The sequence below is a fragment of the Triturus cristatus genome, chromosome 11, assembly GCF_964204655.1.
Source record: "Triturus cristatus chromosome 11, aTriCri1.1, whole genome shotgun sequence".
Classification (NCBI taxonomy): domain Eukaryota; kingdom Metazoa; phylum Chordata; class Amphibia; order Caudata; family Salamandridae; genus Triturus; species Triturus cristatus.
Window position 1 is genome coordinate 1,036,036,774 of NC_140594.1, and position 20,254 is coordinate 1,036,057,027.

General features: G+C 41.3%; 1 protein-coding gene across 8 annotated transcripts in view; it reads right to left on the reverse strand.

Moving 5' to 3' along the window:
• ATP13A3 (ATPase 13A3) overlaps positions 1 to 20,254 on the reverse strand; it is a 478,336-nt gene that overhangs the window by 61,584 nt on the left and 396,498 nt on the right. For 7 of the 8 annotated variants that reach the window (XM_085635250.1, XM_085635252.1, XM_085635253.1 and 4 more), the window contains 2 exons: positions 19,102 to 19,182; positions 9,909 to 9,998 (listed from right to left, as the gene is read on the reverse strand). In XM_085635250.1, the coding sequence (XP_085491376.1) occupies positions 9,909 to 9,998; positions 19,102 to 19,182 (171 nt within the window). The remainder of the gene's footprint in view (positions 1 to 9,908; positions 9,999 to 19,101; positions 19,183 to 20,254) is intronic. The other variant, XM_085635257.1, reaches the window with a different exon arrangement.

Sequence of the window (20,254 nt, forward strand, 5' to 3'; positions counted from 1 at the left end):
CACCTCTGTCAGGAGGTTAGTCCTGACTGCCACCGTAGGAAGCTCGAGGTGTAGTGCCTCGGCCGCCCTACGCAACACCACTGCGTACGACGCTCCCTCCTTCGTAGACACGGTAGGAGACAACATGCCAAGGTCTGGTGAGGTATCCAGACCACTGGCTTCCCAAGTTCCTCTCTCCAGTCCGGTTCATAACCTAACTGGTCTGTTAAAATGTCTCCAGACCCCTCCCAGCCCTCCTCACTTTCATCTGGCTGCCAATCTGGTCTCAAGAAGCCAGGGTAGAACAGGGGCACAAAAGTACCCGTCGGCACCAGATCCGGCGTCGGTCGACGCCAGTCTGGGTCCGTGTCTACCTCGAGGAGGAGGCCAGTGTTGGCGATGGCTGGGGACACAGCAGACGCCGGTTGCAGATGTGGTGCCGGTGGAATCAGCGCTGGGGGAGGTGTCACAAGGTCAAGCGGCGTCGATCCGGATCCAGGCCTGGATCCAAGGGCGCCCTGCGGTGCCGAGGCCGGGGTGGCTGGCATCGAACGCCCAGGGCCCCCAGCTTAGTCAGCAGGGCCCGAAGGCACGCCGACAGAGTCAGGCTGCCCAAAGATGGCATGCATCGCTTCAGAAAAATGACGAAGCATGGCAGTGGTCGCTCCGGGTCCCGGGAAGAGAGGGAAGCCTAGATTCGGCCCTTCACGCGGAGCCACAGGAGGAGTCCCACCCGCATCCCTCGTCACGTCGGCCGACGGTCTGGGAGAAGTCGAAGAGCGACGATGCTTCTTCGGCTTCTTCTAGCGCTCCGACTTACCCGACCTCGAGTGCGTAGACTTGGATGAGGAGTGATGATGGCTCCGCGACCGGTCCCTCGACCTCCTACGCGACTGGGACCTCAAACGGCATGAAGCAGACTGCCGGGCCTCGAGAAGCTTTCGGGACCGCTCCCGCAAAGACTTCAGATTCATGGTCCAGCAGTCGGAGCACGACTTGGGGTTGTAGTCGAGCTCCAAGCAGAAGAGGCACACGCGGTGCGAATCAGTCACAGACATCAGTCGGCCACAGGAACCGCAAGCCTTGAAGCCAGGCATCCCTCGTGCACCAGGAGTTGATGGACTTAAAAACGATGTCGACAAAGTCGAGTAAAAGTCAGTCAAGAGTGACTGGGGGTACCGCTCTCTCCAGATCTGTGCTTGCTGGCGCAGAAAAAGAAAGAACGGACGTCAGCGCACAAGGGAGGCATCTATGTAGCTACCGCGACGTCATCACTGCGAGCACGACGAATGCAGAGTCGACCAATGCCACCTTCCGACATGCAGGGGTACTTGCTGACGAAAAACTTTCGGGATCCAGTCTTACGCCTGGGGGTTATTCTAAGGCAAGGAATCTATAACTAACTGTTTCTTTCAGATACATTGTATGAAGCTACTCCACAGACCCTCTTGCTATAAAAGAACCATAGCCACTTCTGCAAGTTTAACTGTGATAGACCTATTGCCATATTCAGTAGACTATTGCAATATTCGGCTGATCAGCTCTAATAACACAAACACCAGCTCTTGCAAATCTAGGCCGCCAGACCAGTAATTAGAGTTACTAGCCAACATACCTCCTTCCACTCTTAGGAAACTACTTTGGCTCCCAAACTCTGTTGAGATAAATATTATGAGACAGTAAACTACTGAAACCAGACCTTTCTGAAACCTAAAAATATAGATGAATCCACAGTGGTGTGGCTTCCTATTCTGTTTTCTTACACAGGATGGCCAGAAAACATCAAACTCTTGGTAAAATCATGCCTTTGATTAACATTTCAGTGTGAGAAAGTTAATGAATTTGTGGAAATCCACATACTTCTACCCATCCAGCATTCCCACACTTCTCTTCTCCTGATAAAAGTGGTACCCCACTTGAATGGCTGGACCTATGGTCTGATTGGAAATTACAAGGTCAGGGAGTAAGCGCAGACAATATTGACTCCATCGGGACTCTGCTTTCATCCATCCCTGTAGCAAGTAGTTAATGTTTGTAGATTCATATAGCGCAGCCTATCACACGGAAGGTTATCTAGGTGCTGTCCGTGGGCATGGGGAGATTAAATGATTTGCCCAGAATCACAGGATGTTGCACCAATGCAGAGACTCAAACGCGGATCCACTGCTACAGAGTCGGAACATCTGCCTGCTGCGCCACCTCCTCTCCCAAGTAGTGCTTCATGAACATATGCACCAATGTCCACGTTGAAGCCTGGCAGGTGAAGGGCATGCAAGCTACAAACCATCACAGAATCAGAGCCTTAGCTCTGGTGGAATGGGCTCTCTATCGTCAAGAAGCACCCTCAGAAGATACGAGTAGCAGATTTTAATGCACGCGACTATGCTCCTTGACAGTGTCTTTTTCTGCACAGCCTCTATTTTGTTTCACTCCAGAGAGCTCCATGAAAACCCGATCATCCACTTGATGGTCTGTGATACAATTAATGTAGAAGCTTAAAGATATTTTGAGCTCCAACTGATGGGGACTCTTTTCCTCTTTTGAGGGGCCAAGGAAAGCAAAGAACACCAGTAGAGTAATGGCTTGCCTGATGTAGAAGGGAGTCACAACTTTAGGTAAGAAAGCGCAATTTGTCGGGGAAGAAGGTGGTGTAGAGCGGTTGCACTTAAACTGCTGTAGTTCACTCACACGACAAACTGGCATAGTCACAATGAGGAATAAGGTCTTTAAGGTCTGGCGATGCACAAACAGCTTTCCATCAGTTTGAAGTGCACACACATGAGAAACGTAAAGACCAACTGAAGATCCCATTGTGGTATCACAAAGAGTATGGTAGAGAGCATGTGTATCAAACCTTTAAACAAGGACGACTACAAGGCCTTGCCGCCGCAATGCAAAACAAACAAAAGGACTTTTGACATCATTGCTTGTAAGGTCAGGCTTCTGAATACTACACCAGACCCCAAATTTGTCCCAGACCCCACATAAATTGATTCAGTGTAGGGACGTCTGGTGGCAAGGATGACATCCACCACATCAGCTCGCACATCAAGCTCAGCCGATTGCTGCCCCTCCAGCTCAACACATTGCGTAGATTCAGGTGGACAGCTGTGTCTGTTGCTCAGAGAAGAGGTCCTTGTGATGTGGCAGCTTGGTTGGATTAGAGATGCTCAAGCCCAGATGGTCCGGGTACCATACTCTACTGGCTAATCAGAAGCCACAAGGATGGTCTGGGCCCTGTCATTCCTGATTTTTTTTCAGAATTTGGGCCATGAGGCAGGGGTGGTAAGACGTACAGAAGTCCCTTGTTCTATCACAGTTGGAATGCCTTCCCAAAAGAGTGCTCGTGCCGAGACTCCATCACACTGGTGGTGAAGGGAGAGGGGCCTGCTGGTGGACCAATGACGTTCCACCCGCCACCACTGCAAATCTCATGTAATCTCCTCCAAGACCTAGCTGGCATCAGTCAGATTGCATTGACGCTGGACACATGAGAACCTCAAACTTCACTGCAGAGCCTGCATATGCCACCTGGCACTGCTGAGGAGGAGGATGCACAAACCTAAGAGGCAAAGTAGCAGCAGAACAGCTCACTGTGATCCAGGATTGAGCATGAAGACTGTTAAGGCTGATGGGGAGCACAACACACTGAAAATGCTCCTGGCCTACCTTGAACTACAGGTAACGCATATTTGACTGCAGGATGGGTATAAGAAATAACGCAGGTTGAACGTCAAAGGACACTATCCAGCCTCCAGGTCCAGGACAGACAGGATTTGGGGAAGGTGAACATTTCAAATGTGTCCTTCTGCAGGAAGGCAGTACAGGCCAAAGCTCCAGAATAGGTTGAGTCCACCATAGTCCTTTGAAGTAAGGATATAGTGAGAATAACAACCCTCTCCCCTTTCCCAATCTGGCCCCTTTTCAATGACATCTTGGGAGACCAACAGCAGCACCTCCAGTAGCAGAATGGACAGTTATTTATCTGAAATTTGCTCTTATGTGGAAGGAATCGTGGACGGAGCAGATAGGAAAAGCAGGATATAGCCATTTTGAACAATCTATAAGACCCATCTGTCAGACGTGATGGAGAACCAACCTTGGGGGGAATGTTGAATAGTGAATCCTGAGCCCCACTGGTCTGGCATGCATTAATAAGGGTAAAATAAAGTGGTTTTGTGGGTGCTGAATCAGGGAAGAGGATTTGGAGGACTAATGCCTCTGCAGGCCCGTACGTTGTCTGATAGACCTATGCTTAGGGCCTCAAAACAACTGGGTTGTCTACTGCTTCACTGGTTGTAAAAATGGTCTCTCCTTGCGTCCGCTTCCTGGAACAGCCTCTAAAATTTCAGATTAGATGTGGAAACTGATCGCAGGGGTCAAAATCCGCAAGGAGCAAGCTGTTGCTCTGCAGTCAAAACATTCCAACGAAGAGTCCGCCTTCTCACTGAAAAGGCTTGACCTCTCAAAATTCATGAGGGAGGCCTGTACATCAGCAAAGAATCTGGAGGGCTGCATCCACATCTGTTGACAAAGGACAACACAGGAGGCAGGGAGGAAGAAGAAGAAGGGAGGAGGAAGGAGGAAAGGAAGAACGAGGAAGAATGGAGGAGGAAGGGAGGAGGAGGAGGAAGAAGCAGGAGGAGGAAGGAGGAGAAGGAGGAGGAAGGAGGAGGAGGAAGAAGCAGGAGGAGGAGGAAGAAGGAGGAGGAAGGAGGAAGAAGGAAGAAGGAGGAAGAGGAAGGAGGAAGAAGGAGGAGGAGGAGGAAGGAGGAGGAGGAGGTGGTGGTGGGTGGGTGTGTGTCTCTCTCTCTCTCTCAGCAGGCATTCATTTCCCTTCGTGCAATTGCCACTGCCTTGCTTTAAATTTCAAAGCAAACTGCCAATAGATGGGAAACGAACATTATTCATCTTGCATGTGGTGTATTTATTATACTTCAGCCCTTGCTCAGTCATACTATAGATTATAAAAGATAAAAAGAAAAAAAAGTAATACATAACGGACTACAATTTCATACGTGTAATTTAAAAATAGCAATTAATCAGAGGGCCGAAATACTCATACCATGAAGCTACTCAGAAGAAAGAATTACCAAAATTAGAACAACAATCACAGAAACCGTATCTCTATGCCAACCGCCTATCCATCAAAGCAAAATATCAACAAAATTTAGGTCTGAAACACCAATGAGAAGCTTTACTTCTACGTAATCCTTACAATGATCATCTTTTCCTACATTACCTTGATCGAAAGTGATGCAGGAGTAGAAATTTACAAAAATTGAAGGTGGTGGTATTTGGCCTCTACAAAAACAAAAAGGTCATGATAAACATGTGCTTGTGAAGAATATTCAAACAAAGAACCTGGATCCTATAAAATATCCTGGAAGGACACCTGCAGAAGTAAACCAGGATGACAGAAGTACTTCTACCAAATGAGTTAATCCATTGTCTGCAAAGGTTAACTGAAACATTTAACAATACTAAACATATTCAAACTCAGATTCTTTCTTTTCAGGAAGTTCCTCAGATATAATATGTATTGGATGGAATAGCAACCTGAGGTCTGGACTAGGAATAAATGGAGCAAATGTCCTCTGCCTTAAGCAAACACTGACAAGCAAAATGAGCTTGCATTACCTGACAAACTGTGCCTCTGAGAAAAGGAAAGAAAAGGCCTGGGTAGAAGACTGTGAGAGACCGGCTCATAACATAACAAGCTTTAGGATACAGATGCCCTAAATTATCAATCAAATTGCCATGTTTGTGTATTAATATTAGATCATTAAAAAGGGTTTCATAAAGGAGGAAGGAGGTGAGGGTAGGCAGTCCCAGAGTAAAGAGGAGATGAACATGGGAAGGAAGGAGGTGAGAGTAGGCAGTCCCATAAAGAAAGAGGAGATGAACTTGGGACACAAAGAGGTGATAGTAGGCAGCCCCAAGAATAAAGAGGAGATGAACATGGGATGGAAAAAGGTGAAAGTAGGCAGCCCTAAGAGTAAAGAGGAGATGAACTTGGGCCGGAAGGAGGTGAGGGTAGGCAGTCCCAGAGTACAGAGGAGATGAACATGGGCCGGAGAAAGTGAGAGTAGGCACTCCCAAGAGGGAAGAGGAGATGAACAAGGGACAGAAGGAGGTGACAGTAGGCAGCACCAAGAGTAAAGAGGAGATGAACTTGGGCTGGAATGAGGTGAGTAGGCAGTCCCAAGAATAAAGAGGAGATGAAGTTGAGCCGGGAGGAGGTGAGAGTAGGCAGTCCCAAGAGGAAAGAGGAGATGAACTTGAGACGGAAGGAGGTAAGAGTAGGCAGTCCCAAGCAGAAAAAGGAGATGAACTTGGAACAAAAGGAGGTGAGAGTAGGCATCCCCAGGAGTAAAGAGGAGATGAACTTGGGACGGAAGGAGGTGAGAGCAGGCAGTCCCAGGAGTAACGAGGAGATGAACTTAGGCCGGAAGGAGGTGAGAGTAGGCAGCACCAACTTGTCAGGGAAAAGTTAGGAACACAGCGGCTGAAGCGAGAATGCTGATAATTCACTGATCCTGTGCCAATGTCACAGCAATGAGGAACCGTCTTCCAGACTAGCAACTTCAAAGTATGAGAAGCCCGGATTGGCCGTTAGGAACGTCAGAAACATGTTCAAGTTGCCTTGTGGAAAGGCAAATGGATGAGTTAATAAGCACTGGCAGAGACAATAGGTCTCACCTTACGAGCGCTATTGGCTTTGCCATTGTCTTTTAGAAATGTTGTACAGCGGCCTTGCTGCTATTCAGCATGGGTAAAAGTTAGTGGTGTGGCGTAGAGGAGAGTGACAAAGAGGAGAGTAAAATGAAGACTGGTGCAGTGTATCATAGATTGGAGTACAGTGGCTTAGTGTGAAGTGGTGTGGTGTATAGTAGAGTGACATGGAGTAGAGTGGTGAACAATTAATATCTGCTATTTACAGACCTTAGAAATGGCAAAAGTGTGGTTTAATGCTCTAAATAGAAAACACAAAATTATTATCAATAAAACGCTCGCAGTGACATGAACCTACCATAGTCTGTTAACCCCCTAAATCACATGAGCTGGACCTATACATTCAACTTCCCTTCGACAAGTTTCTTTTATTTTTTCCTATCCATTCAACTCCCAGCTGCCTGTACACACAGTCTGCAATCTTAGGCACATAGCCTCTGGGAGTCATGTGCTGCTGGGATTTGCTGTAACGGAAGAGTTACTTAGCTTCGGTAACGATATATCTGGTTGAGACACAGTCTAGCCATAAATTCCTTAACTTAGAATATCCCCAGGCGACAGACTGGATCCGGAAAATCCTTTTTCCCAGCAATACCTCTGCACGCCGGGAGGTGGCACCGCTCGGCTCCGTCCGGACGTCGCCCACAGAAGTGACGTCAATGGAGCCAAATAAGCCGCCCACGGCGTGCTGACGTCAGTTTTCTTCTTTTAAATACATATACCCTAAGGTACACATCATTGAGGTACCAGATGGGAGAGAACGCAAAAGCATGCACAGTTAATAATTTAACAAGTTTGGCGACACATCTCTGCTGTAGCATGTATCCCCATATATAAAAAAGCCTGAACAATAGATAGAAATCCTGGCTGCCAGCACACATACTGTAATCTTGCACACAGCTTCTGTTATGGGCAAGTGTCAGTAACAAAGGCTTGGTGACAAAAACCTACTGTTGAAATGGATCTTGCAGTAAAAACATTAGACAGACAACAAACATTAAAACACCACAAAATCTTCTTGCTGTGTCCATGTAAACAATGACCTCGCCAAGGATTGTGCTTTGCTCGCAGCTCTGGCTCATCATCAGAGCCGAATATGAAAAGATTACTGCTAGGTTCATTAATAGGCTTCATGCTCAGTAACACATTTGAAAATGGAGTAAGCAAGAAGACCAGAGGGGGGCGAGTGAGGGCAAGCAAAGATGCGGGAGGAAGGGTAGAAGGGCATACACCAACAAGGCATACAAAATTGGGGCAAAACAACTATGGGACAAAACAATCAGGGGGCAAAACAACGACCGGTAAAGCAACAAGGAAGCCATGGTGCATGCAACAATGGGTCAACACCAACTTGGAGTGGGGGGACGGAGACAGCCTGGAAACACATGTACTCTTAAGGAGTGCTATAACTAAAATAGAATAAAAATACCTTTGAAAGCGCACAAGCAGTGAAAGGACACTGGGCTTTGCCAGGATGCATTACTTGGGTGATGCTTTAGGTGAGAGACAAATGAACAGCAAGTGAAGCTGGCACACTCGGACCAACCAGAAGTAAGGAAATATGAGTGACGATTAAGCCAACCAACGGGTAAGCTTGGTAAGCAACGGGCAGCCTCTAAGCTCCCTTTAAGATGGCAAAATATCGTGCAAATGTCAGGAGCATGCACTGTCTCAGGTCAGACCTAGAAACAAACAGTCTCCGGCAGAGTTGATAGTGCTTATTTGAATGGGCTGGCATATTCAGTGATAGCGACAGAAAGGCTATGGACATTTGGTGCCACTGATCACCTCTCACACTTTCTGAAATTTTCAAGTCCAGCCCTGTGCGAAGGGGGTATCTGAATTGATAAGCAGTTTGAAGGAAGCAACAGTCAAGAAAAATATAATTTACATCTTCACTCATGTCATGTTAGTAAATTTGTATTGGGCTACGTATACCCTAGGGTGTCATGGTGCTAGCTCAAGAGATAGAGGTGAAACAGAAGGGGTGCTAAAGAGTAAAAAGCCAGGTTTTTACAAGTTTTCTGAAAGCCTGTAGAGAATGTGCTGCTCTTATGTGTATTGGCATAAGATTCAATTGTTTGGTTGCTCCCGCAAGGAAGCTGCTTCCACCCTATTTGGCTTTCTTAAATCTGAAGGTGGTAACTTTGTAGGATCCGTTTGATCTCAAGTTTCTGTTGGGATCATACCAAAAGATGGACTTGCCCTGGGGCATGTAGAAACTTGAAAGTGAGGCAGAGTGTTTTGATTTTGATACAATTCTTGATTGTTGGCAAGTGTAAATCTTTGATCGCTTGGGAGACTGGGTGGTGATTGGGAAGGTCAAGAAGTAATCTAGCGGCACAGTTTTGTAATACCTGAAGCTTCTTGAGATATTGTGCCTCAAGGTTAATATAAAGTCTATTACAATAATCCATTTTAGAGGATATAACTGGTTTCCTAGAATTAATGGGAAGAAAATGTAATAAAAAACTAAATCAAAACAGTAAACATGCCAGCCACTCAACTGTGTGAAAAAACAAATATTTCTTTATGAATAAGATGAAATAATATAAATGTAGCATTTAATAGTAAAGTATTGAACAGGTTAATTCACCCTTATCTCCAAATAGCTTCAATACTGAAAAAACACAGGCAAGAACTATGGATTAACTAACTATGAGGTGACCGGTCTGAAATACACTTGAACCCAGAGGTATCGGATGGGTTATAAAGTGTTAACTTCCCTCTTAAAGCAGAAACAAAAGATTAATGTGATGCCAATGCAAAGATCTTTGTTGCTTAAACCCGGGTAACATCCAGACGTCTAGTGACACTTGGTCTTACTTTGCCCTTGATCTAATGGAGATGAGAGTTTAATCGGACGCACGTTAATCAACGTAGTAGAACAGATATATAACAAACAGACAGGCAGAAAAAAATCTTACCTTCAAAGATAGCGTGTGCTTTTCTAATACATGTTTAATAATTAACTTGAAAACCACTGAGCCGTGAAAAAACTATTTTTGTTTGCGAAATATAAAACAAACTGCTGGAAACTATTATACGCCGGCAGCAAATGCAAGGCAAGTAGAGAAGGTAGAATTAGAAACACAGCTACAACACTCAGCACAATACACCCAAATTAAGTGAAAGTTGCACATGCTTATATAGGCTTGTACAATATGACAGTAAGAAAATCTATTGATTCCAACCTGTGGTGGCTGTGTGATGGCGAGGCGATATTCTCCCTGCTTGTCTCGGTTGAACACAAACTTCCAAAGGACCATGTCAAGGAGGACAGTCTGTGAGACAGTGCAGTGGGTGGGAAGAATTAAAAGGTCTACTAATTTACTGCGAATACACATGCAAATTACTTGTAAATCTCAGAATTGTTATGTGAAAATTAAAGACAGCAATGCAGAACACAATTTCAGCAGCTTTAACAATTTGAATACTAGAAAGGAAATGCTTACATGAGGTGGTTATGTTGAATGTAATTGAAAATGAAGTGCACACTAAAAGTATAACATTGAAATTTGTATTCCTCATATGTAAACTATAATCAGCATACAGTTTTTTAAGACCAACCATTAATTTCACAATGTATGTGAAAACATCATCTCTTATACAGTCAAGCTTGCAAGAACAAATCAATCAAGAAAATACCCAATCTAAATTTAGTTGGCATATCAAGTAACATTTTCCCAAAAATCTAATCTACTTGCAACTATTCAGCTATATCTGCATTTCTTAAGTATGGGGCTTCCCAAGGAGCCTAGTATCACCATACAAATATGGTACAACAGCTGTGTAATCTCTACAGACACAGAAAAGGGATCAGCCTTTACAGGATCCCCATTAGTTAGGGTTGATTGTATAATGTATGCAGCATTCTTACTAAATCAAAAAGTGTGCATGCATTGTTTAGAATGTTGTGCAGCCTCTTCTCAAGCCTATATCTACATTTTATTCAAGCAAACAGCAGATGGAAACCTTGATCTATCAAAGCTAATTGTCAAAGGTTTGGAGAGGTGAATCAAATATTGCCTGAAATATAGAGATTAGTAAGAAGAAAGAGCCCCATGGTAATCTCAATTAGCGGCACACCTGCCCACATATAAGGCTGCATAGCACAGGCTTGGCACTGTGATAACTAAGGAAGTAGTTTTCTGTGTCTACATTCATATAAGTTTATTTATTTTACCTCTCATATTTTTATACTAATACCTTTACATTTGTTGTAGGACTATATCTCTCTGGGAAATAGACATATATTCTCACTAAAAACAATGTGTCTCAATAGATATTTGATTAAAAATATTTGTGGTACCAAGTATGGAATTAATTTGGACACAGTACACCAATTTCTGGCATTAAAGAAAGCCTTTTTACAATCTCACTGGCAACATTAATTTCCTTTCCTAATATTTCCAAAGATTTAAACAGTTATTTGTTGACCATTTGCTATAGTATTTAGTCATTCAAGTTCAGCAACTCTTTTCAGCGTGCTCATAGTCGATGACCGAGGCACAAACCCATTACCATTGAACAATACAATCTCATGCTTTATTGGATCAAATCAATGCTAAATATAATTGCTTTCTAGGCTAGGCAAGAGTAATAGTTTTCCAAGTCTGATAACATACTGCCACATTCTACATCAGAGGAAATATATTTCAACAAAGATGAGTTAGCCAGAACCTGCTCTACACACCTTGTCACAGTCCTAAGAAAAAAGCAAATAGAATAGAATTCCTCATCACAAAAAAACAGGAATTAACTAAAAATACATGCTAAGCTCTTATTGTACAAAACAAGTCTCAACAATGTAAATAAAGGCTAGAAGCATCTGGGTGCCACAGATTAAGAAACGAGTTGTTAATCTAAACCAAACTCATATCTATAACAAGATTTCCAACTTCCTGAAGATTATCCAGGTCAGACACCTAGATAAGTGTAGCGGTGTTGGTGTTAAATCTTTGTACTGCCTACTCTCGTATCTATTAGATTAACAACAAATGTTTAGGATATGAAGTGCATTCACTTATGGGACTGCACAGAGATCTTCACATCTGCAAACTTCACATCCAAAGAAGGGACATTCATAGTTCAGGACGTTATTGCATTGTAACTATTGTTCCAAAATGAGTCCAACACAATGATCATCGACTACTAAAAACAGGAATCTATACATACTTTAAAAGTATCCCAAAAATATTAAAAAGTCTGAAAAAAGAATCTGAGGAAGTAGAATTTCCTCATCCTGCAGGGGAGGGGGAACAATATTTGAGCAATACCAGAATATGTGATCTAGACCTGTGGCCTACCATAGCACGGCCCATTTATTCTGAAACCATTTTACATTAAACCTATAATTTAAAAACATCTGATTAGTACTCCCACATAACCAAACTTATGTAAGCACTCCAATTTAATAACTATTGATTTCATGATTTTTTGTAAAACATCTGTTAATATATTTATGACTGCAATACATTTTTAGATTAGCAATGATGAAATGAAATTGAAGTGAATGTTGCTGTTGTTCTTACGATAAACTAGATTATAATGAGAGTATTATTATTTTCAATGTTATACTTTGCAGCCACGCAACGGTCATTGAAACTTACTTTGTATTCTTTTGTTGCAAATTGTTCTAAAGCATAACAATAATTTTCCTTCCACTGCAAACAAATATTTCCTAACAGGAATATTAAGTTTTGAATAAGAAAAACACATCTTTAGCAAACAAGCATTACAGAACGTATGTTGGTTCTCGAGTTCCGAATGTTAAGAAGGGTGAAAGTCTTGAGTTTAAAACACTTGGTTACGACTGCATCTTGCTGAGGCACTTTCTTGTGACAGCCAAAATGAACTCACCTTCATATCATGCATGCATGTGAAAAAACTTGATAAGTGCCAAAGGGAAACTGGCTGTCTTCATCAACAGGATTCTTTCGACTACCATGTCCATGACAATCTCCATGTTGGGATTCCAAAATGTGCTAGCTAGTTTAAAAAAGGTTTCCAAAGTCTCTTCCTACATATAGCCTGTGAAATACAGCCACCCAAGACGGAGGAGGAATGTCTCTGGAAAGGATATACCCTGTAGAATGAGAACCATAGTAAGAAACCCCTCCTTTCTTGATATGTCCTGGATATTAACTCCACCACAGCGAGACATACTCTCCTTTTCTTAAAGATCAGGGGACTCCCATTTTAAAACATTTGTTGACACAGTTGTGTGGCTGCACAGTACTGTATAGTACGGTACTAAAAATTCCTATGATGTAAATACTAGATATTGCAATTTTTACTTGCTACTAATAATCAACTTTGAGGTTGCTTTTGACATTTGTGAAATGATGAAAAGAAAAAAAGGTACTGGCAGAAATTAGCCTCTCATAGGGAAGAAAAAAAGAAGAGTTCTGTTTGAATGCAAAGCAAGATGGACACGGTTTTATCATGGGCAATGTAGGCAAAAGTGTAAAGAATTGCCGTTACGGATTAAAGGGAGAGGTCAGGAAGAATAACATTTTCAGACTACTGCGGAGGACACAGACATACATACTATTTTACAATTAGTTCTGGAGCAATGAGACTGACATCAATGAAATACCAGGTTTTAACTAACACCTGATTTCACTTCAGGATCAACTAGACATGACAATGAAGTTTCAATATTTCAAATGATCAGCCTTTATTTGTATTAAGTTAGAATATGGAAAATAGATGTCTTTGTCAGAACACTGGGAAAATGCTTAAGTTCAGTGTAGCAATAAAGTTACTTTTCAGAACAATTGTTTCCTCTATTAAGGCGGATCTGTATGGCAGGAGACCTAGTAAAGTACAATAGGATCAGAAGGAAAGATATGTGGCATGGTATATTAGTCAAGAACCGAACTGCTAAATCTGGATGACCATAGACAGGAGACTACAATCTCAACACTCATTCCTAGTAGAGGTCTCAGAAAACTGGAAACAATATCGTCTCTTGAAGCATAATGGCCTCTTGAACTGATGGAAAATCATTGTTCAAGTGTCACTTAGAGCCACAGTTACATAAAAGGGAGGAGCAAAAAAGATAAAGGATCTCCCGGGGAGAAGAAATGAAATGTGCGTCTCAATGGTCAGGAACTTAGTCTTGCACAAAGTGCAAACCTTGAAGTCTGATACAAACACAAACACAAACTGCTGCAAAAAGAAATGGCAGCACAGCAAAAAAGCCAGCCAACAAAACCCTGTCCAAGGAATGACCAATTGGACCCACTATTGCGTGGCCAGAAGACAAAACTGTAGAAGTATACACACAAAAAATTAAAGGGCCCATTCTGTGAATGATTTCATAATAGAGCTCAAAACCCCAGCAGACATCATACAAATCATCATCTTAGAATGCTTAATGTATAATACAAAGCATCATCCTAGAATGCTTAATGCATCATACAAAGCATAATCCTAGAATGCTTAATGTAGGTGATTGCAAGTGATGCAGGACTAGGCAAAGGGAATAAAAAAATTACTTACCTGTAAATATTGTGCTCCAGCGATGGTGTCCTTCATAGATTTGCATGCTTGAATCAGTCCCTGTTGTCAAAGTGTGAGTCCCACTGTAACTTTGCTATAGCGGTATAAGACACTGGCTGCCTGAAATAATTTAAAACTGTGTGACTTTAGCAGCACATCAACCTCACTAGAAAAGACCTGAACTTTAGCCAATGAAGCTAGACTCATCTTTCCCACAAGCAATCTCACCTCAAATTTCTGCATTACAAATAGCAATATATTGATCTGGATGAGCCTATATATGGGGAGGAGGATGGGCTATGAAAGATACCAAAGCTGGAAAACTATGAATGCAATGCTTTTTCCGCTGCATCTGGAGAGCTCTGGTAGAAAGTTGAGAATACCTGGCTCATTAAAGTGTAAGTACTTAGGAGATTTAGGAATGAATTGAGGATAAGTATGCAACATGACATTTTCCATGGTGAATTGGTGGCAATTCATTTTTATTACAAAAGCTTTTATTTCTCCTTGAGGAGGCAATAGCCAGCAACAGAACAGTTTTACATGGTAGATATCGGATTTAAACTCAGTAAATCGGCCTTAAATGGACTTCATTACTTGAGCAATAGCGTATTTAGCTCCCATTCAGTTGGCCGTTTTCTAGACAGAAAGAAAATGTTGAGGAGGCCTTTTAGAAATTCCTGAATGACTCTTTATGACCACAACATGGTTCAACATGGGGGTACTCTTATATTGATATAACCGCAGGGGGAACATTGACTGGGGCATGCTTTAGCTCCAAGGGGATGAGTTCCAAGACACAAGGTAAAGTCTGGTATAGCTGAAGTGAGAGTAGGTGAAGGCCTTTTGAGGAGCACCATTTACAGGACCTCTTACACTTAACTGAGTGGGTCTTATTTGTAGAGGTTGCTCCGAGTTGCCCCAGTAATTTCTACACTCATCAGGAATGTCTAAATAAAGGAATTCATTAACTAAAGGAGCTAGGCAGGGAACTTCAGAGATCCCTGGTTGTGATGTAGGATGTGCCCCTGGCACCTGGATGGAAGATTTGGCCAGCAGGTTTGGTGGTTGTTCCGCTAGTACTAGTGGGCCGGTGAACCAATATTGTCTCTAACATCTTGGCTCAATTAAAATAGTTTTAAATGGTTCTCACTTCAGTCTGATAAATACTCTAGAAATTGGGAGAAGAGTAGGAACTGCATTCTACCAAAGAGCCTGCTTGTGGTTTCCTACTGACATAGAACTAGCATTTTTGTTGTCTTAAGTTGCAAAGAGGTCGATTTAGGATTTCTCGTAAGTTACTCTGCTCTTAAGAAACTGTGATGTTCCAGGACCCATTCCCAAAGTTCTCATGCTTATGTTGAGAGGTGGGATTTTGTGCCTTGCTTGTTGATATAAAACATTGCAAAATGTCAAAAAGATTACATATGGCCCTTTGAACTCCCACCTTCAGGCTGAAGAAGAATCTGAAGGAGAGCAAATGTTTGCTGCACTTTCTTACTATGCCTTGAAAAGTATTACATTCTGCATCTTGCACCAATTGAAAAGGTCAGAACTGATAACATGTCAAGAACAGAGATATTTGCTTACTTCATTTACCAAAATGTGGTTTGCAAATCTCTTTCAACAAATTCCAGTTGGAATGCATTACTAAGTAGAGTAAAAATCTTTCTCAAACATTTTTTTACCAATTCCAGAACTTTTTAGAAGACTTAAAGAAAGTGTGTGCCACTGTGAGACCATCTACTCTTTTAAAGCCTAATGTTGCCCTGTCCAAATAAATATTTTAATGAATGAATGAATTCAACATTAGATCGGAGAGGTAGATGCCTGAGATATAGGCTCTGTTCCATCACTGACCTTGCACAATATTCCATAATACCAAGTCCTCTTCAAGCACTCAACCTTCTTTCTAGCCAAATTAAATTTCAGAGTTCTATATCAATCTGATAATTTCTCTAGTGTTTGTCTTAATAAAGCCTCACTACTTCAGCAGAGAGATTTCTTCCCACTTAAGATGTGAAAATAGGCATCAGACGTATAACAAAAACGTAGAGAGTCTTCTAGATGCAAAGACTGAACATCGTTTAAAAAAGTTATCCTTAAAATCACTGGCTTTTTTGTTAAAAAAGAGTCACAAATCGATTTAGTTTGGTTTACTAATGTAACATAATACAGCAGTATTGACATTCAGACTGAGTGCCTGTGTGATATATTTAATGTAAGGCGGATTGCAAACGGCACATTTTTCAAAATGTTGATGAGATGCAAGACCTTTTCTCGAATCTGGTAATGTCCACCACCATGGGCCTTTTTTCACTGAAATGTAGGAGATGGGTTGTTTAGAAAACTGTACCATCACCAGCAAGTGTGACAAGGTTATATTCTTAACTGAAATAGTGTAATGTCTGAGACAATATTCGTATTTGCTATTACCTTGTTTCCTTCTTTAAGTGAAATAGCCCTTAAAAGGATACAAAACATGAAACCAAGAAGGTAAAGGACAATCCATTGACGAACAAATGAAGCATGTATGAAAAGGATGGATGAGAACCTAAATGATTTTTCCCATCTTAAAAAAAGTCTATTTTTATGTTGCTACAACCAATGTGACCCTCTGAAAAGGAACCAATGTTCTTTGGAATGTTTTTCTGCAGTTCAATAGATTATCTGTTATGAAATCAACGTCCAATTCATTCTCTTTTAAATTACTAGAAAATAACATAAGGAGAATGACCTTCCCTTCTATGTAAAAGGTACCGTGTGAATTAGAACATACTCCTACACCGCTCATTTCTCTGGACATAAATTTAACAGGTGTAAGCATTCATTCTTTGGTAAATGATTGGACATGAAAAAGCAAAGAAATGCCTACTTTAAAAAAACAAATAGCTTCCCTTCCACTACTTGTTTCGAGGGAGAATTTTAGGTGATGAAGGGTTTGGGTTTTCTGCCTGCTACAGCTCTTGTGAGGTGCAATATACCAAAGGCATGAATGCATACTGTTGTTGGAAAGATGAAAAAGTTGTAGCAGTGTCTTGGCAATGAATCATTTTGATCTATCCCAACAGAGAAAAAATTATTGTGCCGCATTATGGTTCAATATAATATTAAAAGTTTTGGTTTGACAGCTTCAGGCTCTGTTAAAAAAATGATGTCAGTCGACGCCTTGGACTCAAGACAAACTATCTAAGAGCTTACACAATGACCACAGGCCCCATATGCAATCAGTCAAAGAAGGACTCCGCTTGGACATTCTGGTCTGAATGCCTTCTCCTAAGTTCAATAATTGGGAGTCGTTTTTAATACAGTACAGATCAAAACGTTTCTGTGACCCCCTCCCACCAATGTAGTATTTTGATTCAATAGGACAATTTTAGGCTAGTGGATTTTGACCGGTTGTCCTTTTTGTAGAGCCAGAACCTCGATGTATCCCTTCGATTTCAAAACCTTCACTTTTGTTAGTGGTGTCCACTGGCTCTTCAGTCTTTCTTGACCACTTATGAGGTCAGGATGCATGGAAATACAATTCAATGATTCTACCTTTTCAGTGAGAGTAATACTGGGATTTTACTTTATTTAGTCAATGCACTTATGCATTAGTAATTTTTATACATTGTAAGATTTAGAACGTAGGAAACATTTGATTGCAACCCTTGGTGTACAAACACACACAACACTTCTAGTCTGGCGTTATACTATTACAAGTAAAGAGGAGATGTTTTCCTTTGTTACAGGCATATAAATCCAGACACTTATTTTTTAAGAGGTTGTTTTTTCTATTATTGAAATAATTGAATATGCATACTTAAAATCTATGTAACCGTGTGGTTCTACATCTAAGAAAGGCTAAATGTGTTCACTCCCACTACTTGTCTGATAGTACTCTTTGATCATTTCTATTAGTGTCATTGTCACATAAGAAATAGCTGGAAAGCGCTCCTGATGACCACAACCTTCAGAGAAAGAAAGGGGTTTGGTCCAATCTGCACTACCAGAGTAGGAAAATGCTACAGCACTATTTCAAGTCTGTAGATGTTCACTTATTCTCAACCTGTGGGTACCTTGACACTTAGTGGCGGACATGGACATAGTCTCTCAAGAGTATTTATAAATAAACATACTGCAGCTGGCACCACAAATGCACATGGCATACCACTGTCACACATGTGGGTACAAATCACTACCAGTTCCTTGTTAATAAGTCACTCATTGATGTGCTGGGTTTGACCACTGGTAGATAGCTAAGTGGAAAGATTACAGTCTCTGGGCTGAGGTAGCAAGGTGATCATATAAAATTACTTTATCACGACAATGCTCGTAGAAAAGACTGAGGACAGGTACAGGAAAACAGGAAGTGTTTAGCAGACAAGTCTTAAGCAAATATATTTCCTAAGACCTCTTGGCCAAATTGTAATTTGCTTCTTGAGGAAGCTATCAGTATGTTGCGTTTCCAGAATGCTTGTAGGGTAGGCCAAATAGCTGGTATGCTTCTCTGCCAAGCAGAAGCCTGAAAACTAAAAACAAATAAAAAAACAAGACCCCAGATAACTGCCTAAATAACATTATTTTCAACAACAACCAATAATAACTCAATATTATTATGAGTGCCGCGTACTATAAAAAAAAATTATGTATATTTAAATAACTGCTGTAAAATGTTTTTTTTTTTTTAAACCCACACAAATGGGTTTCTCCGAAGTTTTCAAAAACCTTTTTAGCAAATCCTCCTACTCTCTTGCATCCGAACCCCCTGGCTAAAACACCGATAATGCTACAATAAAGATGAACGTCCCACTTCTCAGACTCAGTTGTATTCCACTTGCAAGCCTTTAAAAAAAACACTACATATCACTGCTGACAAATTCATTTTCTCACCTCTACTAAACTGGACACCATAGCATTGACAATAATAAGAAGAAGCATTCTTATCCGCCATTGAAATGGAAGGCACACTATCTGTAGGAAAAAAAGATAAAAACACTTGTCAAAGTTCAATCAAAACATCCTGGTGTGAACAACACATTTTCCAAAGGTGTTCTTTCAAACTCTTGGATGAGGAGAACTCGATTTGTATTTAACTGGCATATGAGGTACTGGATGTTGAGCATGTAATCGTTTTTGGGTGTCATCTGCAACCCAAACAGATGGTGCTGTTTATCCTGTGCAATAATTAGATAAATGGTCCCAGGTAAACATTAATAGCATGAGGGGATAGGGTTGGAAGCAAGAAAGACACAGCACGTCTTTTCCTTCCAGTACAAAATGGTTGAGAAGCATACTTATCCAAGTTTTTATAGTTGGCATGATTCAGGAGGTCTAGCAAGTAAGGGTTATTAAGGTATAATCAGTTTGTACCCAGGAGTGCAAACCCTTCAATAAATGACGTTGCTGATCCCGGTTACGTGTGCATTTAATAGATGGGTTGTGAGACGCATATCAGTTTGGTAAGTTTTTCATACATTTTTCTTAAACTGGGGCACTACATGCCAAAATTTTAGTGCTTCAGAGATGGTAAAGCTCATTATACTATAGAATCATACTGGATGGGAGGAGTGTAACTGGGGTGTTAATACAACTGGAGATATTGCACTGTTTGTTAACTTACAATTGTTGAAGCCAACCATTTACTCAAACACAACAGATCAAATAAAGGGAGTCAAATTGGCCTAAGTAATACAGTTCTGATCGTTCTGAATCAATGGATTATTCAAGCTTGAAAATGACACCTTCTACCCCAAAAAATATTTGTACCACCTCTTTAAATAAAGTCTGTTGTCAAACTTTATATGGTTTCTAAATGGCATAGCACGTTAATGGAAGTTTATTAGTGATTTATTCATGTTCACGTCTGGATAAAACTAAGTAGTTGGTGGTTTTGTTGTAGAGTTTGCAACTTAGATACACCCAATACATAACTTTTATATGATTTAATTTACTTGTGTGCTCTACATGAAAGTTATTGTTCTCAAGTGTGTATGTATTGTTTCAGGAAACTGTTTAAAGTAAGCTTTATTTTAGAATACTATGT